At 42.2% G+C, this 26,258-nt stretch overlaps 1 protein-coding gene across 1 annotated transcript; it reads left to right on the top strand.

Moving 5' to 3' along the window:
• Nucleotides 1–8,581: 8,581 nt before the first annotated feature.
• On the top strand, nt 8,582–24,134 carry SELENOM (selenoprotein M). The gene is made up of 5 exons (XM_040416725.1): nt 8,582–8,755; nt 8,975–9,010; nt 21,290–21,324; nt 22,620–22,698; nt 23,860–24,134. Exons 1-5 carry the CDS (start codon nt 8,657–8,659, stop codon nt 24,040–24,042), a joined length of 432 nt encoding a protein of 143 aa, XP_040272659.1. The 5' UTR covers nt 8,582–8,656; the 3' UTR covers nt 24,043–24,134.
• The last annotated feature ends 2,124 nt before the right edge of the window (nt 24,135–26,258 follow it).

Below are 26,258 nucleotides of genomic sequence, written 5' to 3' on the forward strand. Positions count from 1 at the left end.
CAGACAGGTCACTCAGGGCAGCACTTGTATTCACTCCCTTAGCAGTGTCATTATACAGCTGGGACTTGTAGTCCTACACATACAACATGCTGCTGAGTCTCCCAGCAGGCAGACATATGAGAAAGAAGATGGCTTCGGCAGCATGTCGCAATATCAAAAAGATTCTTTAATCGTACCTCCAGACACAAATGGCAACGTTTCGACTGTACACCAGTCTTTGTCAAGCCTAATGACATACATTCTGGTAGGCATATATATACCCCCCACATAAAATACACACCCCATTACATCATCAGTGCACATCACTGGGTAATAGAATACACATGTTCATACTATAACTCACAGTTAATGACATGTGTGCCAGGTCCATGTTGTTCGTCTCGGCGTTCCCCTGTCTGTAATGCGCAGCCGCATCTCGATGTATTTGCATACCGGAAGTATCATGCGTCGCCATGGCTACCGGCGGCGCCAGTGTCTCTAGCCAATGTACTGCAAGAAGCACTCACTGTCGTCACAGCCTGCGCGTCCATCCCGTGACACTCATTCTAGTGCGCGCCTCAGTGCGTCGATAGTATTGGTCACATGGGGTACGCGGCCAATGATAACACTGCGCACACATCGGCGCCATGGCAACGATGACGCCACGGTCACTGCTATTTACTATAAAGTAAATATGTGCAATCCGTATCAAAAAGTGAACAGGTCTATACACTATAGAACCCCTGCCCACACCGATGATCACCTGTATATATAGGGATATCACTCCGGATTGCACATATTTACACACATGACAGACATGGAAAAATACATATCATAATAAGTGTGGTACACAATAGTCACACATAACCATCATCTGGATCGTGTATCCCATATATACATCACATATGGATCATCACCATGGCATTTTGACATATGGATCGGGAACCGATCCACCGGGGATGCGTCACATATAAATTAAAAACATAATGTCACTATACTGATAGGACACAACAGCAACAACTATCAATCGATGGATGCGACATTAAACTCTAGATTCAAGCCAAAAGGTTGAAGGGACCTAAGGGTATGGATCCATTTAAGTTCCTTTTTCCTCAGGATCCCCTTCCTGTCCCCACACCTTCTCAAGTATCCTACGCTATCGATAACTCGAAATCTCAATTGATTGATGGAATGTTTGCAATCAATGAAGTGTTTTGCAACCGGTTTGTCAAGAGCACCTGTTCTTATTGTGCTTTTGTGTTTGTTAATTCTTTCCCTCAATTCCATCGTGGTCTCCCCCACGTAGATCAAACTACATGGGCACTGTATCATGTAAACCACATCTGTGGATTTACATGTATAGTGACCTTTGATCTTAAACCGTTTGCCGCTGTAAGGATGTGTAAAACCGTCACCTTTCATGATGCCACCGCAGTTGCAACAGGAAAGGCAAGGGAAATTACCATTCTTCAGTGGTGCTAGTCTTTTCTGCCTTTCGATATCCTTCCCCCCTATATCCGCCTTCACCAATCTATCTCGTAGGTTAGGGCTCTGTTTGTATGCCATCATTGGGGAACTGAAAATTCAGTGACTGTAGGCAATCCTTTCTGCAGGATCTGCCATTCCTGTCGTAGGATGTTGGCAATATTGCCGCTATCACTCCCAAAGATGGATACAAATGGAATGCGGGGGGTCCCCTGTTTTTGGGGTTTCCTCACCAGAGTGGAACTACGTTCCATAGATGTAATCCTATGCTTGGTATGGTTGATCAATTTAGTGGGATAACCTCTCTTGCTAAATTTGTTACACATCTCATCTACCCTAAAACCAAAGAGAGTGTCGTCAGATACGATACGACGTACCCTAAGTAGCTGACTCCACGGGAGGGAGCTTACCATGTTCTGAGGGTGACTGCTGTCATACATTAACAAAGTATTCCTGTCTGTAGGTTTTTGGAAGAGATCAGTACAGATCCTTCCATTGTGCACCTGAATTCGGACGTCAAGGAACTGCAGCTCACGGGCAGAATGCATCACGGTGAACTGCAGGTCCCGGACCCCAGAATTCAGGTGCACATGAAACTCATCCAACTCAGGCACAGTGCCAGTCCAAATCAGGAAAATGTCGTCGATGTAGCGCCACCAGCACAGAACTCTCTCAAAAAATATGGAGCTATACACCAGCCGATCCTCGACCTCCGCCATGAAGATGTTTGCGTAGGTGGGGGCCACATTGGACCCCATCGCCACACCCCGCTTTTGCTGGTAGAAGGTGTCCCCGAAGAGAAAATAATTTCTCCTCAGGACAACCTCCAGGAGGGCGAGGATCAGCCGGCGCACCCCGGGAGAGAGCCCTGTGCTGGCCAGGGCCACATCGACGACATTTAAGCCATAGGAGTGATCAATAGATGTATACAGGGATACAACATCAAAACTCACAAGTAAAAACTCCGCCGGCAAATCAAGTGAATTCAGTTTGGTCAAGAAATGGCCAGTGTCCCTGATATAGGAGGGGGCCGTGGACAAAGTATTGCGGATCCACGCGACCACGACCCCCTCCTATATCAGGGACACTGGCCATTTCTTGACCAAACTGAATTCACTTGATTTGCCGGCGGAATTTTTACTTGTGAGTTTTGATGTTGTATCCCTGTATACATCTATTGATCACTCCTATGGCTTAAATGTCGTCAATGTGGCCCTGGCCAGCACAGGGCTCTCTCCCGGGGCGCGCCGGCTGATCCTCGCCCTCCTGGAGGTTGTCCTGAGGAGAAATTATTTTCTCTTCGGGGACACCTTCTACCAGCAAAAGCGGGGTGTGGCGATGGGGTCCAATGTGGCCCCCACCTACGCAAACATCTTCATGGCGGAGGTCGAGGATCGGCTGGTGTATAGCTCCATATTTTTTGAGAGAGTTCTGTGCTGGTGGCGCTACATCGACGACATTTTCCTGATTTGGACTGGCACTGTGCCTGAGTTGGATGAGTTTCATGTGCACCTGAATTCTGGGGTCCGGGACCTGCAGTTCACCGTGATGCATTCTGCCCGTGAGCTGCAGTTCCTTGACGTCCGAATTCAGGTGCACAATGGAAGGATCTGTACTGATCTCTTCCAAAAACCTACAGACAGGAATACTTTGTTAATGTATGACAGCAGTCACCCTCAGAACATGGTAAGCTCCCTCCCGTGGAGTCAGCTACTTAGGGTACGTCGTATCGTATCTGACGACACTCTCTTTGGTTTTAGGGTAGATGAGATGTGTAACAAATTTAGCAAGAGAGGTTATCCCACTAAATTGATCAACCGTACCAAGCATAGGATTACATCTATGGAACGTAGTTCCACTCTGGTGAGGAAACCCCAAAAACAGGGGACCCCCGCATTCCATTTGTATCCATCTTTGGGAGTGATAGCGGCAATATTGCCAACATCCTACGACAGGAATGGCAGATCCTGCAGAAAGGATTGCCTACAGTCACTGAATTTTCAGTTCCCCCAATGATGGCATACAAACGGAGCCCTAACCTACGAGATAGATTGGTGAAGGCGGATATAGGGGGGAAGGATATCGAAAGGCAGAAAAGACTAGCACCACTGAAGAATGGTAATTTCCCTTGCCTTTCCTGTTGCAACTGCGGTGGCATCATGAAAGGTGACGGTTTTACACATCCTTACAGCGGCAAACGGTTTAAGATCAAAGGTCACTATACATGTAAATCCACAGATGTGGTTTACATGATACAGTGCCCATGTAGTTTGATCTACGTGGGGGAGACCACGATGGAATTGAGGGAAAGAATTAACAAACACAAAAGCACAATAAGAACAGGTGCTCTTGACAAACCGGTTGCAAAACACTTCATTGATTGCAAACATTCCATCAATCAATTGAGATTTCGAGTTATCGATAGCGTAGGATACTTGAGAAGGGGTGGGGACAGGAAGGGGATCCTGAGGAAAAAGGAACTTAAATGGATCCATACCCTTAGGTCCCTTCAACCTTTTGGCTTGAATCTAGAGTTTAATGTCGCATCCATCGATTGATAGTTGTTGCTGTTGTGTCCTATCAGTATAGTGACATTATGTTTTTAATTTATATGTGACGCATCCCCGGTGGATCGGTTCCCGATCCATATGTCAAAATGCCATGGTGATGATCCATATGTGATGTATATATGGGATACACGATCCAGATGATGGTTATGTGTGACTATTGTGTACCACACTTATTATGATATGTATTTTTCCATGTCTGTCATGTGTGTAAATATGTGCAATCCGGAGTGATATCCCTATATATACAGGTGATCATCGGTGTGGGCAGGGGTTCTATAGTGTATAGACCTGTTCACTTTTTGATACGGATTGCACATATTTACTTTATAGTAAATAGCAGTGACCGTGGCGTCATCGTTGCCATGGCGCCGATGTGTGCGCAGTGTTATCATTGGCCGCGTACCCCATGTGACCAATACTATCGACGCACTGAGGCGCGCACTAGAATGAGTGTCACGGGATGGACGCGCAGGCTGTGACGACAGTGAGTGCTTCTTGCAGTACATTGGCTAGAGACACGGGCGCCGCCGGTAGCCATGGCGACGCATGATACTTCCGGTATGCAAATACATCGAGATGCGGCTGCGCATTACAGACAGGGGAACGCCGAGACGAACAACATGGACCTGGCACACATGTCATTAACTGTGAGTTATAGTATGAACATGTGTATTCTATTACCCAGTGATGTGCACTGATGATGTAATGGGGTGTGTATTTTATGTGGAGGGTATATATATGCCTACCAGAATGTATGTCATTAGGCTTGACAAAGACTGGTGTACAGTCGAAACGTTGCCATTTGTGTCTGGAGGTACGATTAAAGAATCTTTTTGATATTGCGACATGCTGCCGAAGCCATCTTCTTTCTCATATGTATACTATATGGCCTGATGGATCAAGGGCCTATGGTTAGGCTGCTGCATTGATACAGACGCATTATCCTGAGACCGCATAGTGCTGCTTCTACACTACTATTTTGTTTCCAGCAGGCAGACATGTCACTCAGGGCAGCTCTTGTATCCACTCCCTTAGCAGTGTCATTATACAGCTGGGACTTGTAGTCCTACACATACAACATGCTGCAGAGTCTCCCAGCAGGTAGACATGTCACTCAGGGCAGCTCTTGTATTTACTCCCTTAGCAGTGTCGTCATTATACAGCTGGGACTTGTAGTCCTACACTTACAACATGCTGCAGAGTCTCCCAGCAGGCAGACATGTCACTCAGGGCAGCTCTTGTATTCACTCCCTTAGCAGTGTCATTATACAGCTAGGACTTGTAGTCCTACACATACAACATGCTGCAGAGTCTCCCAGCAGGCAGACAGGTCACTCAGGGCAGCACTTGTATTCACTCCCTTAGCAGTGTCATTATACAGCTAGGACTTGTAGTCCTACACATATAACATGCTGCAGAGTCTCCCAGCAGGCAGACAGGTCACTCAGGGCAGCACTTGTATTCACTCCCTTAGCAGTGTCATTATACAGCTAGGACTTGTAGTCCTACACATATAACATGCTGCAGAGTCTCCCAGCAGGCAGACATGTCACTCAGGGCAGCACTTGTATTCACTCCCTTAGCAGTGTCATTATACAGCTTGGACTTGTAGTCCTACACATACAATATACTGCTGAGTCTCCCAGCAGGCAGACAGGTCACTCAGGGCAGCTCTTGTATCCACTCCCTTAGCAGTGTTATTATACAGCTGGGACTTGTAGTCCTACACATACAACATGCTGCTGAGTCTCCCAGCAGGCAGACATGTCACTCAGGGCAGCACTTGTATTCACTCCTCATTCCCTTAGCAGTGTCATTATGCAGCTTGGACTTGTAGTCCTACACATACAACATGCTGCAGAGTCTCCCAGCAGGCAGACATGTCACTCAGGGCTGCACTTGTATCCACTCCCTTAACAGTGTCATTATACAGCTGGGACTTGTAGTCCTACACATACAACATGCTGCAGAGTCTCCCAGCAGGCAGACATGTCACTCAGGGCAGCTCTTGTATCCACTCCCTTAGCAGAGCAGGGGGAGGGGCAGAGATTGTTTTTATTGCATGTAAACAAAGGGCCAGAAAAGAACCAGGGAAATGAGGAAATATATATTTTTTTTTTTGCATAAAACTTGCTTAGCTCAGTTATATATCAGATATTCAGTGCTATATTATTTGTTTTCATAACTCGGACAACCCCTTTAATTGAAGATGGTAACTTTTTAAAACAGACTAGAACTATAACGCTCTTGTACGACTTTAATCAACAAATACACTAGCACCTCAACTCCAACTTGGTTTGAAAAACTTGCTTTAAACGACTCTCTACAGAGACACAGTATCTCACTTTTATACAAGTCGTTGGTGTTTATTCCTGACATAGGGGTACCAGCATGTATTAGAGCGTGGGAAAAAGACTTAAACAAAACTTTTACCCCACAGGAAATTAACCAAATCCATCAGGTCTCATGGTTTTTTAAAATGTATAATGTATAACAATCTCTATAAGTTATTTAGAATGGGATTTTCAGATATTGAGACATGTTGGAGATGTAAAGATCAAAGAGGTACCCTAGGTCATATTATGTGGGACTGCCCATTGATAAGCCCTTACTGGAAACAGGTCGAACAAAAGATTAGGGAGATATGTAGGTACACGGTGAGGCTTACCCCTCAATCAGTCTTATTATGGCTACACTCAGAGCAGTGGCAACCTACTCCTTCAGACCTACCAACCATATTGGTTCAAGCCGCTAGATTATTAATTCCGCTACAATGGCTAAAGTAGACCAGATTTATTTGATGGAGGAACTGGTAGGATGGACAACCAGAACACATACTAGATTCATGAAACTGTGGTAACCATGGAGAACATTCCGTCACCCTCCGGAAAGAAACCAGACTCACCAACACTGAATCCATAGACCTACAGCCATATAAATACCCCAATTATATAGGCCTATGGACATTTGTGAAGTTGGGTCTACAGACCTGAACCCCTACATGACGCCTCAGGATGAAACAACATAAAAACATGAGAACTAGTTTCAAGCTATATTATACCAGTACTATTCAACTCTAAATAAATATCTTTAAATGGCTTAAATCACTTAGACATTTGTAAAACCACCCACGCTGTACTTATTATACGGTTTATGCTTAAGAAACTATATTTCTGTCACCTGACTGGATTAATGTGCAGAAATGTGTTCAGCTGTAACCATTGTTAAAGATGTATCTTTGGAATATTATTCTGAATTCTCACTCTCTTCATTAATCCCTACACTACCACATTCCCTCTTTCCTTTATGCTCCCTACATTCTTCTTTACTGTAAAATTCTGAAGATAAAATATGTATTGTCTGTAACTTAAATGACAATGATCAACGCTGTATGTTTTGTTGAAAATCTTTAATAAAAAGAGATTTGTTAAAGAAAAGGCAGCTAGAAGTAAAAACAAAAACACAAAAAATCTCCCAGGCCTGAAGGGGGTTTAACCCCTTCGCTACCAGCTGGAGCGAAGTGTAGACTTGGCGCCCATTCGCGTCTGCAGCATGGCCGGTAGGTCTCCGCTGTTTCGTGGCCACCCTCCATTAATTTCTACAGAATTGACGAAAATATCTGAGTGGCGCACTCAGCTATTTTCAGAAGTCTCGCTGAAATGAATGGGAAGTACACCGAGCAAGCGTGGCCACTGCTCCATTTTCGGCACTCCCAAAGAAATCAATGAAAGGTGACTGCGCATGCGCAGTTTGCCCTCTGTCACTTTGTGGGCTCGGTTAGGGTAGTTGCAGGACCCACACCTATCAGACATTGGGGGCATGCCCTAGCCTTTTTTTTTTTTTTATATAGTGTGCAAGCACTACCACTCGCTGCTTTTGTTTCCCATCTCCTGGATAAAATGGAGATGCTGGAGGTTCTTTTAAGGCTCCTGAAAGGTGGAGAGAGAAATAGACCAACTGACTGCTGATTCCTTCTCTTACAGTAAGTGAGCTGTCAACAGGATGCCTCTCCTGCGCTGTCACTAGAGCGACATCTTGCTGTGCGACTGGCGACTGTGAAGATGCAAGCTATTCACCTATTATCGGATTGGCTCAGTAGCAAGTGAAAAGCTTACAATCACTCCAGTCATAGAGCGGGATGTCCTATCTGTCTGGCTATATTGGTTGTCACCCAGCTTTCCTACAGACAGATGTAAATCCATGCTTGACTAAAAATAATAACATAGTGTGTGCACGTATCTACTGGTGATTTTTTAAAAATCTTTAGGCTAAATGTTTTAAAGGCATTCTGGCTCTATTTCACGCTTAGCTGAGACTGATTCATCACAGTTCACAGAGCTGCAGGTATCATGTAGATGTGGTGTAATATGGCAACATATGTCTAATGAGTGTCTGACAGATGTGAACAGAATGATGCAAGTGAAGCGTGTACCATGGAGAGTATTCATTATCTGTCCATACTCCTGGGGCAGAGGAGGCTAGATGGAGGATGTCACCCCTCCCTCCTATGTCTCCTCCTCAGCATTCTCACTGACGTGGCATACAAACATACACACATTCCCCCTCTGCTTCATCGTGTGACTGCTTTCTTTCCTTACTCATGCTCACAGCTGATTCCTAAAATGTGGCTGCCACTGCTACTGCTCGGCCTCTTCCAGCCCTTGCTGGGCTACCAGATTGACTGGAACAAGTTAGAAAATATAGCAAGAGCAAAGGTAGAGGTGAGTGCCACCCATTTACATTGAGAAGAGCTGATGGTCTGCAGATGTTGCACTACATGTGCTAAATTCTTACATCCCCCTTTACAAACTCAGCCTAGAATCAATGGGATTAGGAATTTATACAGGATCAGATGGGCTACTTTAACCCTATGACTACCAAAGATGCTTTCAATGCCAGATGTGGCAGGGTCCACTAACATTTTTTTCTTTGTCTCACAGACATGTGGTGGATGACAGCTGAACAGACTTAAAGAGGTAAGATGGAACATGTCATCTCTTTCTTACTGCTTGTGACACTAGGTTAAGTTTAGACCAAGATGGGACAGGTCATCTCTTTCTTACAGCTTTGTGACACTAGGTTAAGTTTTGACCAAGATGCAACATGTCATCTCTTTCTTACAGCTTGTGACACTAGGTTAAGTTTAGACCAAGATGGAACATGCCGTCTCTTTCTTACAGCTTGTGACACTAGGTTAAGTTTAGACCAAGATGGAACATGCCGTCTCTTTCTTACTGTTTGGGACACTAGGTTAAGGTTAGACCAAGATGGGACAGGTCATCTCTTTCTTACAGCTTTGTGACACTAGGTTAAGTTTAGACCAAGATAGAACATGTCATATATTTCTTACTTTTTGTGACACTAGGTTAAGAGTAGACCAAGATGCAACATGTCATATATTTCTTACTTTTTGTGACACTAGGTTAAGTTCAGACCAAGATGGAACGTGCCATCTCTTTCTTACTGTTTGGGACACTAGGTTAAGGTTAGACCATGTGCCTTTAGCACTCTCGTTCCCACATTTTAGCGTAGGTTCACACCTCTGTTTAACCTAGCCAGATACTGCCATTCACTGCCAAACCTCATTGGCTATAATGGGATCTGGCAGGGGTCTGGCTGCTTTCCAGCATAAGTACCAGTTTTCGGTCATACAAACTGTTGCATGCGTGCGGTAGTTCACTGGATCTGGCCTAATGGTGAAACTTTATCCCAGCTGTTACACATGAAGTATAACAATGTGGGTTTTCAAGCCTCCAGTGCATATGGTGAATTAGGCACAGGTGTTTAGGGCAGAGGTTGGAAACTTGTATAGGAATTAAACAGTTTTTGTCAGTCCAAAAGCAGGCATTTAGCTTGAAAGTGGCCAGATCCCATTACAGTCAATAGGGTCCGGCAGTGAACAGGAGTATCTAGCTAGGCGCAGCCGGCATTGTCTTCTTTCAGGACCTGCAAAATGACCTTTGATGACGTAATCGCGCTCACCACGTGGTGAGCGTGGTGATGTCAGCGCAGGTCCTGCTGAATGAAGATAGAATGATCTATCTTCATTCAGCAGGACGTGCGCTGACGTCACCGCGCTCACCACGTGGTGAGCGCGATTACGTCAAAGGTCATTTTGCAGGTCCTGAAAGAAGAAAGACGACGATGAGGGCTGCGCTATCAAGTAGATGAGGCGAGTTTATTTGTTTATTTTTTTAACCCTCAATCAACATTTTAGTAAGCATTCTGTATTAAGAATGATATTATTTTCCTTTATAACCATGTTATAAGGGAATATAATACAGTAAATTGACTTATCAATTTACTAACATCGTCTCCTAGCAACCATGTGTGAAAAATCGCATTGCATCCGCACTTGCTTGCGGATGCTATGCGATTTTCACGCAGACCCATTCATTTCTATGGGGCCTGCGTTGCGTGAAAAACACACGCTGAGATTTTCACGCAACGCACAAGTGATGCGTGAAATTCACCGCTCATCTGCACAGTCCCATTGAAGTGAATGGGTCCGGATTCAGTGCGGGTGCAATGCGTTCACCTCACGCATTGCACCTGCGTGGAATTCTCACCCGTTTGAAAGGGGCCTTACTGGTGAACTGAGGTACCCAATCTAGCATAATAGTGAAATGCTATCTCAGCTGTTACACTTGAAGGAAAGCCATGTGGGTTTTCAACCCTCCCGAGCATATGGCGAATTAGGCACAATAGGAAAATTCTGTATTTACGGCAGAGGTTGGAATCTTGTACAGGAATGAAACCTAAATCTAAACACACATTGTGAAACCAAGATATTACTGTCACTTTTGAAGATGATTTCTACTGGGATCTATATGCAACGTTCCACTGGTAGGGCAGACACCCGAGATTTGTCAGATTTGTGCCAGAAAGTTGTTTAACCCTCTTGCTGCCAGGACAATTTTCATACTTTTGACAAACACAAAGCCCGAATTATAAGTAGACAACTGGCCCATTGTAAAACTCATGGGCACCTTTATGTAAATTTTGCAACAAAGCAGAACTTTTGTAATAAAAATGCATAAAAGATCATATTTGTGGTTAAAAGGCTGATCCAAGCAGATGCTGAGACACACAACACCTCCTAAAGATAAAAGCTCAGTATCAGGGGTAGACATACCATATGTGCAACCTAGGCAGCTGCACAGGGGCCCCGTAGGTATGGAGGCCAACTGTCACCAGCTTATTACAGTGTAGACTGCATGTAAAGAACTAAGCTAATGAATTTCAGAGCTCAAAACTGCTAGTACATTACTAGGCTGTGTTCTTACGTGTTGGATTTGCATATTGCAAATCAAACACATTTTACTACAGGAGCCACTGTAGAAATCCAAGGCATAGATTTGGATTTACGTATGCTATGGATGTGCTCCAGATCTGTACGAGGATTATTATGTTGGCTTGAAAGGCCTGTAACATATTGTTCTTCCATTTTTTGGTTATTTCAGCTTATTACTATGTTGGCTGTTCAGTACATACCACTTGTTCGGTACATACCCGAATAGGTTGCTTGTGCTTTGTTAACCAATCCTACCCTCCGTGCCCGTGGGAAGGCCCCCCGAAGACCCCACTTTTTGCCATAGACTTTCATTGGAAAATTGTAAACTTTTGCCACTCGTACAGCTTTGAAGTTAAACTCGCCTAACTTGGGTCACTTAGTCATGGGGTCAGCCTGAAATTTTCTGTCACGTTACCATATTTATGCATATGGTCAGGTTTAGGCTACTTTCACACTAGCGAAAACGGATCCTTCCCCATTGACTTGCATTGTGGGTCATGACGGATCAGTCTTCCTCCGCATCCCAGGATGGAAAGTAAACCGCAGCATGCTTTCCGGTATAAGAATGGAACAGAATGCATTTTGGAGCACTCTGTTCTGTTCAGTTACGTTTTGTCCCAATTGACAATTAACGGGGACAAAACGAAAGCTTTTGTTTTCCGGTATTGAGACCCTATGAGGAATCTCAATACCGGAAAATATTAACGCTAGTGTGAAAGTAGCTTTAAACATTGCTTCTGCGTTTCTTTTGAAAGCACATTGCAATAAAAACATGTATTTACCACAATTGCAATTACGGTAAAAGTGTATATGTTTGTTTTGTGAATGTTTTTAAAAAAGCATCATGAAAATCTGCCATTAGTACAGAGATGTGCTGCTCAGGGATCCAGAACAGTTGTGTGACGACCATTGAGGAAGCTGTAAAGAAGGGCGTAGTCCCAGAAAGCGTATAGTGCCTTTAGATTACTCTGTTTAGACTTTCTTTTGAACATGCAAAGAAACTTTTTGTGCAGGCAAGCAATGGTGCTCATACACATCCCATTGCTGTCAGCCAAAACGTTGGTTCAGTCAACAGCTACCTCTCAACTCCCCCATACAAATACATGTTTGGTTCAGCAGAGCATGTATGTGTTTTCAGCAGAGAGAGCGGAGAAAGACAACTCTTGCAGAGGCTTATCTCCCAGGAATACAAAAGGCTCAGGTGAAAATTTTCAATTTGCCGATCTTTCCCTCCTGACCTCATCTGTCAGGGGAAATTTGGGAGCTCCCTATACACATTAGATTAATGCCAAAAACAGTTTGTTTAGCTGACAATCCACTAATGTGTGTAGGGGGCTAAGAAATTCACCAGTGACTATCATGTTCCCTTTATATCAAATGCAGGCACACATATACTAAAAACAGCTCTAAGTACATTTTTCAAGGGTCCTGCAAAACAAAGCAAAATGTTAATCATTTTCTTAAGAGCAAACATTGTTCACAAGAAAAAATGCATAGAAAATGACTAAGAAAGTGTGCAAAAATAAAATAAAAATGTGGGTGAATACACAGTGCAGGATAGTTTGGACTTTTAGCGTGTAACCCTTGGTTTCTGTGACATTTGCAGTGGCAGGGGTGTCTGAAAAAGCAGCAAAATGCTAGGAAATGCAATAAAATAATCAATCAATATGGACCCATTAAATTCCCCGCAGCACCAATGGTTTAATTTGCTGCAGTAATGTCATGCTGTTCATCTACAGTCACTGGTCTCACCAGTGTTGCCTGGCTGCATCAGTATAGTGGATGTACAGCACTTTGCTACTGCAAAGTATACATAAACCGGTGGCGATCACCAGCATCAACATTAGAGAGCCGGTAAACTGGACAGGTGTGTAGTCCATAGTTGCCAACATGTCCAAGGATTTAAGCCCCCCGCCCCCATAACCACCTAATCCTAGGAAAATCCTATTAGCTGACCACTTTATGGTAAATTTGCACACTCATTTTGGTCAGCCCCATTACTGTTGGCAACTATGACATTTTTTATTTATTTATTTTTATCAAAAATTTCCTTCTGCTATACTAATTTTTTAAACTATCAGAAACCCCTTTAATGGGAGAGTTCCCTCCAGCCTGAGAGGGCCTAAAGTGAGCAGTGTAATTTGGATCCAGTAGGCCCCATGGGAAATTGTGTTATTGGGCCCCTTCCAGACAAAGGACTCCAGGTGGTAATGGTGCCTCCTTAGTACCCCGGAGAGCAAACCTACCCTATTTTGTGTTCCACAATATCATAGTGCTCCCCAAACAGTAATAGTACTCCTCCTGACAGTAATTGTGCCACGAGTGCCCCACACAACAATGTCGCCCTTTCTGCCTCTACAATAGAATACAATCCCCATTTGTGCGAGGATAATAGAATGCCCTTATTTGCACCACCCACAATAGAGTAAGGTGCCTATTGTATGCCCCCATATTGTAATGTTGTTTCCCTTAGTACCAGTGAAAATAAACAGACAAACTCGCCTCTCTCCCCATACCAACGACAAGCAACTGTCCACCAGTGTTCCAGCACAAGCCATATGATGATTTCACTGTATCATGCCTCCTGCGCCCTAACACTGATGTCACCGCAGTGCTCCTGACCTCTAGTAGGCCACATGCCTAAAGTAGTCTGTGACTTACTAGAGTAAATGGTGGGACATGGAGCCAATGCCACTGCTCCACCATTGTTTTTACAACTTGATCTGTATCCTGAGGATGCAGGTTCAGTTGAAATTAGTGCTGGACACTGGCAGACCGCCACCAGGCAATTGTTACAACACTGTCTAAAGGCCAGAATATGCCTTAGGGTAGGTTCACACTTCCGTTTATCCAATTCGCCAGGCTGTTCCGGTAGAGAACAGCCCACCATAGTTCACCAGACTGACATCTGACATGCAACGGTTTTTGTCCGACGTTGTATGCACAGCTAAGACTTCTTTCACGGGGCCATATTTCCAGGACCGACTGTGGCTCATGTGAGCCGAACTCACTGCATCATTGTGATCTATGATGTTTTAGTTGCAGGACAACTCACAGAATCATTTGAGTATGGGACTTGTGGTTGGGCTGGAACTCACAGCTCATGGGAAATGTGGTAGTCAGGGACTGCACACTGCCATGTGAAATCAGACCTATGGTGGTCCTATGGACAGGTACTTCCATCTCTGCTGTGAATCTTTGGAGCTCCTTTCAGGTGCCTTTGTGGAATCTCTGATTACTGCCCTCCTTGCCTAATCTGTATGTTTTGGTGGGCGGCACTTTGATTGCACCCAAGGGGCCTGTATTCAATGAATGATGTGACTTCAGAAGTTATTTGAAAGGACCAGGCCTTATTTTGGGGTTTCATAAGAAAGTGGGTGAATATATATATTTTTTTTTATATATATATACACACACACACACATATATATATATATATATATATATATATATATATATATATACACACACATATATACACACACACACACACACACCACACACAACAATTTAGCTTAATTTTTTTTTTCCATTCCTCTGTAACAGCTTAGACTATTTTTGTGAGGTTCACAACTATAAAGTCTACATTAAAATAAATTTGAATTCTAGGTTGTAATGCAACCAAACAAGGAAACCCCTAACGGGTGTGAATAGGTTTGCATAGCTCTGTATTGCAAAAGGATGTTAACAGCTCAGGCAAACTGGCAGCCTCCATATTCCTGCATAGATTAAACAGACTTTAAAAAATCTACAATCAGAAAATAAAAACATTTAAAAAAAATGAATGTGTTACTATCTGGTTTAAACTGACAGAAAAAAAAAATCTAGGCTAAACATTCCTTTTAAGGCAAAACAAAAAATACAGGATTTTACGGGTGTTATCCAGTTTGAAATGGCTGGTCTTAAGGAACAAAAGGTGCAATATACAAACCAAGTACAGATAAGGTAGGTTAGATTTTAAGTTTATTGTTCCTTTAACTATGTACAGAGCCTACATAAAGCTAGGTGTTGGTTTTAGATAATAATTTACAAACCCATACATGCCTGGAAAGCTGTGTGCATAAACAGATGCCAAGTCAATGTATCACCTGTGGAATGAAGGAAGGAGATTCTATTTTTTCTGCAACATATACTGTTAGATTCGCAATGAACATTGGAGCAGAAGTAAAAAATTAAATATATATATATATATATATATATATATATATATATATATATATATATATATATATATACTATAATTATGATCCAATAAATCAATTAAAGGCTACTTACTAAGATGCATTTCCTGAGAACAAATTCTACTCTGATTCAGCTACACTAATAGGGACATTCACATATGTCAAATACTGTAAAATATTCAGGATTTCATGAATCTGAAGCTGAAATTATACAATAGATAACAGAAACAGTAAAAGAAATGTGATACATGCAACTATCAATGGAAAAATTAGTCGAGACTAATTCACAAAGTGATCGTATATCCAAAGGGTCGGCACTGTTCCTTAGCGATTTGGCGGTGCACGTGTCAGCGGGCAGGAATCCCACATAATTACACATAATTCACAAAGTGATCTTTCATTTGGAGCTACATAGATACAGCACAGGATATAGCCACCGATAAGTGGGGTCACCCTTGTAGGGGTGGTTACTCCCCTTTTAGGCAGCGGTAGTGTTTGAGGGACATTGTTGGGAAAGAGTACTCTTGTCCCTGATCCTTGCTGGTATCATTGTGTTTAGCTTCTTTGCACTACCTGACATTGAAGCTGCTCTAGACAATTCTCAACAGCTGTTACTTTTCGATGTGCCTAGATTGACACTTAAATATCAGATATCTATAGTTGATGTTTTTATAACATAATATCTATATTTTTGATTCTTGGATATTGGGGGATTTTTGAGCCAGGATATTAAAAATTACCGGTAAGTTTTATCATAGTGGTTGTTTTTGTCTGTGATATGATTTTGACTCTGATATGTGTGTATCTGGGAGACAGTGACATACTATTCTAAGGCTGGCAGACGTTAAGGTTCCTTTACACAGGACTATTATCGAGATGATTATTGGGAACTACCATCTGTTCCCAATAATTGGTCCCGTAAGGCCAGACACACACGAGTGAGTTCAGTGTGGGAAACTTGCAGAGTGCATCAATGCAAGGTCCCGTTTTGAACCCTGTTCCTCCAACAGGATTGCACAGCATTACAATGTTTTATAATGCTGTGTAACACTTAGAGTTCTGAAATCTACTGAATTACACTAACATAATGCTGCCAGTGTAATACAATAGATTCCAGGACTCTCAGGATCACACAGCATCGTAAAATCAGTGTAACGCTTTGCGATCCTGTAAGAGGCGAGGAGTTCACAGCGGAACCTCAAATTGACACACACTGAATTATTCACTTTGAGCTCATGTGTGCCTAGCCTAAAGATGCTACCAATCACCTGATGAATGATTTCATTCATTAAATTAATCATATAAGAGGATACAGAAATAGTTTCTGCGCAGTAGCCATTGTTGATCCTCATACAGTGCAGGACTTTGCTGCATGTAAATTCAGCTCTCAATGCCTCTGACGAGCAGGCAATTATTGGGAAGGAATGTTTCCTTGCCAATAATTGCCTGCTTAGTCAGATCATATAAGCGCTGACTGAGCAGGCCTCTGAAGATTGAAATCACATTAAAGAGAGATCAGGGTGGTTTACCAGCAATATCAGGGTGGAACAATGGGCGAAATTTACAAAAAGTTTTTTTTTAAAGGAAAACCGGCTTAGTTGCCCATAGCATCCACCTTTCATTTTCCAAGGGAGCTCCGAAAAATGAAAGGTAGAATCTGATTTTGATAAATCTCCCCCTATATGTGCATGAAAGATGCATTTGTCATATTTATTGACCTGGGAAATTGTATCTGAGATAGAAGGAATAGTTTAAAGGGGTTACCTACAAACATGCGCAGATGACACATGGTGTAAGGGGATAGAGTCTCCACTGTGGCCATTCTTGAACAACCCCTTTTGGCTGGCAGTTATTTGATGTCTAAGGATAGCTTCAGGCTAGGTTCATACTGCGATCCACAGAACATGTTACTATGCAATTATATGCCTATAAACATAGTAACATAGTACATAAGGCCGAAAAAAGACATTTGTCCATCCAGTTCGGCCTGTCATCCTACAAGTTGATCCAGAGGAAGGCAAAAAAACCCTGTGAGGTAGAAGCCAATTTTCCTCACTTTAGGGGAATAAAAAATTCCTTCCCGACTCCAATCAGGCAATCAGAATAACTCCCTGGATCAACGACCCCTCTCTAGTAGCTATAGCCTGTAATATTATTACACTCCAGAAATACATCCAGGCCCCTCTTGAATTCCTTTATTGTACTCACCATCACCACCTCCTCAGGCAGAGAGTTCCATAGTCTCACTGCTCTTACCGTAAAGAACCCTTTTCTATGTTTGTGTACAAACCTTCTTTCCTCCAAACGCAGAGGATGTCCCCTCGTCACAGTCACAGTCCTGGGGATAAATAGATGATGGGATAGATCTCTGTACTGCCCCCTGATATATTTATACATAGTAATTAGATCTCCCCTCAGTCGTCTTTTTTCTAACGTGAATAACCCTAATTTTGATAATCTTTCAGGGTACTGTAGTTGCCCTCCTCTGGACCCTCTCCAGCTCTGCTATGTCTGCCTTGTTTACAGGAGCCCAGAACTGTACACAGTACTCCATGTGTGGTCTGACCAGTGATTTGTAAAGTAGTAGGAATATGTTCTCATCACGGGCATCTATGCCCCTTTTGATGCAACCCATTATCTTATTGGCCTTGGCAGCCGCTGCCTGACACTGTTTTTTGCAGCTTAGTTTGCTGTTTATTAAAATTCCTAGATCCTTTTCCATGTCAGTGTTACCGAGTGTTTTACCATTTAGTATGTACGGGTGACTTGCATTATTCCTTCCCATGTGCATAACTTTACATTTCTCAGTGTTAAACCTCATCTGCCACTTATCTGCCCAAGCCTCCAATCTATCCAGATCCCTCTGTAGTAGTATACTGTCCTCTTCAGTGTTAATTACTTTACACAGTTTTAGTGTCATCTGCGAAAATTGATATTTTAACTATGCAAGCCTTCTACAAGATCATTAATAAATATATTGAAGGAGAATAGGGCCCAATACTGACCCTGAGGTACTCCACTAGTGACAGTGACCCAATCTGAGTATGTACCGTTAATAACCACCCTCTGTTTTCTATCATTGAGCCAGTTACTTACCCACTTACAGACGTTTTCTCCGAGTCCGAGCATTCTCATTTTATATACTAACCTTTTATGAGGTACAGTGTCAAATTGCTTTGGAGAAGTCCAGATACACGACATCATTGATTCGCCGCTGTCAAGTCTAGTACTTACCTCCTCATAGAAACTGATTAAATTAGTTTGACATGACCGATCCCTCACGAAGCCATGCTGATATGGCGTTATTTGCTTATTGCCCATAAGATGCTCTAACATAGCATCTCTCAGAAAACCTTCAAACAGTTTACCCACAACAGATGTTAAACTTACCGGCCTATAGTTCCAGGCTCTGTTTTTGGACCCTTTTGAATATTGGCACCACATTTGCCATGCGCCAATCCTGTGGGACATTCCCTGTCAGTACAGAGTCCGAAAATATCAGAAATAAGGGTCTGGCTATGACATTACTTAATTCCCTTAGGATACGGGGTGTATGCCATCCGGTCCTGGCGATTTGTCTATTTTGATTTTTTTAAGTCGCTGTTGTACTTCTTCCTGGGTCAGACAGGACACTTTTAATGGCGAATTTATTTCAGCATTCAGCATTTCATCTGACAGTTTATTTTCCTCAGTGAATACATTGGAGAAAAAATATTTAACTCGCTTTGCTTTCTCCTCGTCGCTCTCCTGCGACTCCCCCCTCATTACTCTTTAAAGGGCCGACACCCTTCAGATTTATACTTTTTAACATTTATATAATTGAAGAACATTTTAGGGTTAGTTTTACTCTGTTTGGCAATTAATCTCTCGGTCTCTAGTGTGGGCCGCTTTTATTTGTTTTTTACATGTTCAGTTTTTTTCCTTATAGTTTTTCAGTGCTTCCGTGCTACCCTCCTGTTTTAGGGTTTATATGCTTTCTTTTTGTCATTTATTGCTTTCTTTACAGTTCTGTTTATCCACATTGGTTTCTTTTTGTTCCTTAACCTTTTATTCCCATACGGTATGTACCTCTCACAATGAGATTTTAGGATGTTTTTAAAGATATCCCCATTTTTTGCTGTATTTTTATTTTTGAGGACTTTGTCCCAGTTAGTTAGGCCTATGGCCTCTCTTAGTTGGCTAAATTTAGCTTTTTTTGAAGTTTGGTATTTTTGTTCTTCTCCCTGTAGAAACGCTCTTTTGAATGATAATTGGAAGGTTATTACTTTCTGGTCACTATTTCCCAGGTGTCCCCCAACCTGCACGTCTGTTGTTCTGTCACGGTCTATTGGTTTATATTAAGTCCAGTATGGCCGTCCCTCTAGTCGGGTCCTGAATCAGTTGGGAGAGATAATGGTCTTTGGTTATTGCCAAGAATCTGTTTCCTTTATGAGATATACAAGTTTCAGTTTCCCAGTCTATATCTGGGTAGTTGAAGTCCCCCATAATAACCACCTCATTATGATTTGCCGCCTTGTCTATCTCGTTTAGTAGTAGATTTTCTGTGGACTCTGGTATATTAGGTGGTTAATAGTAGACTCCTATTAGTAATTTATTGTTGTTTTTAGCTCCATGTATCTCTACCCACAGTGACTCCACATGTTCATGTCCCTCACTTATATCTTCACGGAGTGTGGGCTTTAGACAAGATTTTACATAAAGGCAGACCCCTCCACCTCTCCGGTTTTGACGATCCTTTCTGAACAGACTGTAACCTTGTACAATAACTGCCCAGTCATAGCTATCATCCTGCCATGTCTCAGTTATTCCCACTATGTCATAGTCCTCCTCACACATCACTAATTCCAGTTCACCAGTTTTATTAGTCAGACTTCTGGCATTAGTATACATACATATGAGAGGTTTATGTATATTTTTTACCCTACACCTTTCCTTCTGAACTGTTCTTGTCCCTCCTTCCATTTCTCCCCCAGTCCCACTACCTAACTATACAGTTGCATACATCTGCCATTCACTTCCATTTTATTGACACAGACAAGAGAGTTTAATGTGAGAGTTATAATGATGTATAATGTGTGAGTGTCCTGGAATCTACTGAATTACACTGACAGCATGATGTGATCATCACATGTAAATCATTATAATGCTGTGCGATCCTGAAGAACAGTTCAGAACGGGAACTCACAAGTTTTTCACAATGAACTATCCTGTGTGTGTCTAGCCTAAGGAGACTGTGGAGCCCAAAACCGGTTTAATCCTAGCCTGATGTATCACAGAAAATTGTGTTTGAGCCAATTTTATTTTGGCAAGTGCATGTTCCAGGCTCTTACACAGTCATATCTACAGAAAAAGCCAGTGTTTATTCATGTAAGCCTCAGATCTAGTTTAATCAGGAAATCATGAAGCATATAATGGTTTGCACATCCCAAGGTCACAATCACTTGAGTTTAACATATTGCCAAGTTATACAGATAATGGCAATTTTTGTACCTCCAAAGATCCTTGACCCTCTTCATAGTTTTATTTGATTCAGCTGAATTGAAGAAAATCCATTAAAACAGCCACAACTTACCTTGGCTCCATTCATTGCTAACTGTTGTCAATGTCAGTTACTATATTTGACATATGGAATTCAATGGTAAGTCTTGTCTCAGTCTTCCCAAAAGGTTAACAAAGGCTCAATATTTCTAGAAGCATCTAAGGCACGTAAGATGATGACACCTCTACAAGTCTATGAAATGGGGATAACTGATTGTACGTTTTTTTTTTTTTTTACACAGGTGAAGGACTTCGTTATGGAGGACATCCCTCTTTAGTATCCTTCATAACATTACTGGATCTTTTACATCTTTACATGCATTTGGAAAAACTCTCTTGGATGAGGCACCAGTCCTTGGGGGGTAGTAATAACCTACCTTTACACATAGATTCACAATTGGATCTGGTTGATGCATCCAGCCCATAGAACAACAAATTTATTTATCAGGTTTTTTCCTTAAAAAAAAAACTTCAATGTGAAATTGATTAATCAACCGTATCCTAGTGACAGATGCATGCAATTTGTGAATCGGGCAGATTGATTCACTACTTTGGGGAGATTTATCAAAACTGGTGTAAAATAAAATAAAACTGGCTTAGTTGGCTGGCTTCCACCTTTTATTTTTAAGAGCTCCTTTGGAAAATAAAGGGTGGAATATGATCGGTTGCTGGGGGCTATTAAGGCTACTTTCACACTAGCGTTCATGTTTTCCAGTATTAAAATCAGTCATAGGGTCTCAATACCTGAAAAAAAATGCTTCCGTTTTGTCCTCTTTCATTGTCAATGGGGACAAAACGTATTCCGTTCCCATACTGGAGAGCAAACCGCAGCATGCCGCGGTTTGCTTTCTCTCCTGAGATGCGGAGCAAGACAGATCCAAGTCAATGGGGTCGGACAATGCAAGTCAATGGGGACGGATCCGTTTTCTCTGACACACGTCTTGGCCATGTTAAAGATAATACAACAGGATCCGTTCAACGGATGCAGATGGTTGTATTATCAGTAACGGAAGCGTTTTTACTGTACCCTGCCCGATCCAGCAAAAACGCTAGTGTGAAAGTAGCCCAAGTCCAGTTTTCCTTTACACCAATTTTGATAAATCTCCACCATAAATCTCTTCCATGCTGCTCAGTTCTCCCATTTGTTGACTGCATTCTTCTGCAGATCTGATCTGTGATTGGTGCAGTTGTAACCCTCGTGACCGGAAGTTAAGGTCTAATTCAGGAATCAGCAACCTTCAGCACTCCAGCTGCTGCTAAACTACAGCTCCACAGCTGGGGTGCCGAAGGTTGCTGATTCCTGGTCTATTGTTAAGCCTAGTGACCAGAAGTGAAAGCCTTTTGTAAAACTAGTGACTGGAAGTGAAGGCCAGTTGGAACCCTGGTGACTAAATAACTAGGCAAAAGGCATTAAATTAGTCCCCATGTTCCCATCACAACACATCACTGGTGTCACTTTAACCATGAGATTAATAAATTTAATGAGTCCAGTTTTTACTATTTTAAGAATATATATGCAGACAGATGTCAGTCATTCTCCTTTTAGGACCTTGACAGTATCTCTTCTCCCAGTCACAACCTTGAGATGAAGCATATAGCTGGTGCTGATCCTGAACTAGTACTACTTTCCTCCAGATATGAAGAAATAGATGTAAGTGATGGGTTCTTATAATATACACATATAATTCTGGGAGACATGGATTTATTTATTTTTTTATTAAGACATGTTATGGTCATCATTCCGACTTTCTGGTAGGTATACAATTTAAATCAGCAGGTCTCTTTCATAATTTTCCACGCCAATTTATGGCATGGAAAATGACCTCAAACTACACCAGCAAGGGAGCTGGCGTGGTTTAAAGCATGTCGCACGGCCTGTGATCGCAAGAGCCAAAGTTATGTAGAGGCCCAGCAGCACAGAGGGATTAAGACCAGCGTATAAATCATCATTCTTAATAATGTCCCCCTGAGTCCTTATAGCAATGGTAGAAGCCAAGACCATGTATAATGAATCCTTCACATAGCAATCCTCTAGTCTAACGTATTCTCAGCGTGTGTATTTTTCTACTATATGCTATATAGTACAAAAATGCACAAATGGCAATGCAAATAATTGAAGTATGAAGCACAGGGGCAGACTGGGAACTTAAAGTGGCCCTGGAAAAAATACAAAAAGTGGCCCTGTTTTGTAGTGGAGTCCCAATTGTGGCACATTATACCACCCCAACATAGCCAAATACCACAGTCCATCACAAATACTGCCAGCAGCACAGAAGACATCCCCAAAAACTTCCACTTGACGGTCGTGAGGAAGGCCCAGGCGGCCCCCTTGGCATCGGCCCACCGGGAAATTTCCCTGTAAGGTCTATGGCCAATCCGCCCCTGTTGAAGCAGCTGTAGAAAACAAAAACAAGATCTAATGGAGGGATTCCTTTAGATTGTGAGATGAAAAAAAAAAAAAAAGATTACTATAATCCGCTTTATTAAGAGAAAACAATTATTTTAGATCCCATTTTCAATGGTGCAGATTACACATACTTTGCCTTTAAATAACCCGTGAGCCAAACAGTTTTATAGAGAAGGGGTTAAAGTGTGCTCTTGGCATCAAGGGCAGATGTGACATATTGTAAACACCTTCTGACTCTTCAGCTCAAGGTCCCATGGGTGGCATTTCATTTCAGCTATAATTTCGCTTTCACAAACAAAATTACAGCTGTATATTCGGAAATTGCCACCCTGGGCTGTAAAGGTTGCACATATGCATTTAGCCCAAGGCTGCAAAACAAACTGCTGTATATATTATCTATTGCAGAGAGTTCATCTTAGCAACATGAGGAGAAAGGAAATTAACCAGTTACTGAAGGATCTAGGATTTTACAAGAAGGAAAGTCCAGATTCCCCTGTCCCCCCTGAATTTCAAATGGCACCGGCAAGAAAAAAGACTCTGGATGTAGAAGGGAAAGCTGCGGAGCAGGATACAAAGGAGGAATTGTAAAAGCTTTGTGTAATAGTTGTTTGCACCAACAAGGAAATGCAATACATTAGAGAATTAGTTAATATAAAGTACATGGAAATAGAACTGCTAAGGCTACTTTCACACTAGCGTCGGGGAACCGCTTGTGAGCTCCGTTTGAAGGGTCTCACAAGCGGCCCCGAACGCATCCGTCCAGCCCCAATGCATTCTGAGTGGATGCGGATCTGCTGAGAATGCATCAGTCTGGCAGCGTTCAGCCTCCGCTCCGCTCAGCAGGCGGACACCCGAACGCTGCTTGCAGCGTTCGGGTGTCCGCCTGGCCATGTGGAGGCAAACGGATCCGTCCAGACTTACAATGTAAGTCAATGGGGACGGATCCGTTTGAAGTTGACACAATATGGCTCAATTTTCAAACTGATCCGTCCCCCATTGACTTTCAATGTAAAGTCTGGACGGATCCGTCTGAACGACTTTCAGACTTAGAATTTTTTCTAAATTATAATGCAGACGGATCCGTTCTGAACGGATCCAAACGTCTGCATTATAGGAGAGGATCCGTCTGTGCAGACACCAGACGGATCCTCTCTGAACGCTAGTCTGAAAGTAGCCTAAGAAAAACACTAGGAATGTTTGAAGAGTACAACACTGTAATACAGCACTTACTCTATACCACAACTTGTCATCTTCCCTAATGTCTCTGCCAAAGCAAACATGCAGGTGATCCACAATGCAACAATTATTACTAACAACTGCATTTTTCTCATTTACAGGTTTAAAATCATTTTTTCAATTGGTCTTTATTTAAAAAAAAAAATATGCTGAGCTGTTCTGTCCTTTTCTAGCTGTGTGAATCACTTTTCGCATTCACTTTGGTCATCTAATAAACCTTCTCTCTAAATTACTAAGAGGTCATAAACACTTATTTAAGCCACATTTTTATCAGTAAGATGAGAGAGCAGAGATAAGGAGTTGTCAGGTGAGCTGGCTGATGAAACAAACTGAAAATGCATATCCTGCTACTAGATAAACTCAGGGCTGCACAAAGACAGTGGTTAATTTTTTTTTTGACCAAATGAAAAAATGATTTTTAGCTCAAAAAAATAAATAAAAATGCCCATAAAAGGTGGTCATTAAAACACACTAGTTCCTGTTTAACAGAAAATAATGGTCTAAAAGGTGCATTTAGATGCTGCAGACAATTGTCGAGAAGGAAGCACTCCTTTACATGCAGCGATCACCTTCACCGTGTGAGGAGGAGGGATGGCTACTGCTATCGCTTGTTCCCATACAAAATCACTGTTCCTTGGCAGCTGATCGCTATTTAGATAGCACAATTTGCTGCCTAGGAATGATAATTGGTGTCCACACCTGAGATGATTTTACCTAATGAACGAGCAAAATGTTTGTTCATCAGGTGATATGTGGCACCTTTACAGGGGCCAATTGTCAGGAATGGGCGTTCCAGATAATCGGCCGGAACATTAGGCCATGTAGATATGGCTTTAGAATCTACAGCTACCATTTAGCATACAGAGTCACAGGGAATAATAATTATATTGGCAGTTTTCCAAAGAATCCGGAAAGACAACAGGTTTGGGTTAATGAACGTACTACTGAGCTATCATTGCATTAGCTATAGAATAGATTGTTTTTCAGGTTTGCAGGGATGTAACAAGGTAGAAGGGAATGTACTGTAACTTGCTCATGAAGGATCAGCTTAGTTGTAGTAAACCTGAAAATGCAGTTCAGTCTGCATGCATCACGATATAGAGGAGCCGAGCATATTGATGTGGTTTTGTGGGAAAAGGCTCAGTATAAATTAGTTATTTATGTAAATCCCTGCTCCTTCTAGAATTAGGAGTCCAGCAGGCAGCCCTATCAGTGATTGATATCCATATGTACTCTCATAGTGGGATGGGTGTCAGTCAATGGGTTGGGCTTTCAACTGGAGTCCTAAGCCCAGAATTAGCAGCGATTTAAATAAATACAAGTTATACTAAATCTTTCACACAAAACTATATAGTCCACTCAGCGTCTTCTGATCTATAACTTGCTGTCTGCAGATTGCACTGGAATTTCATGATGATAGGTTCCTTTTTATGTTATTTTTTATGATGAAATGGTTCTCTGAATTTCTGACCATCTCTGTCTTCATGGACACGAATGAAGTTCTCAGCTGCAAAGTATCTTGGTTGGGAACAGATGTAAAACAGTCCTGATGATACGAGGTGATCGGC

The sequence above is a fragment of the Bufo bufo genome, chromosome 2, assembly GCF_905171765.1.
Source record: "Bufo bufo chromosome 2, aBufBuf1.1, whole genome shotgun sequence".
In the NCBI taxonomy this organism is placed as follows: Eukaryota; Metazoa; Chordata; class Amphibia; order Anura; family Bufonidae; genus Bufo; species Bufo bufo.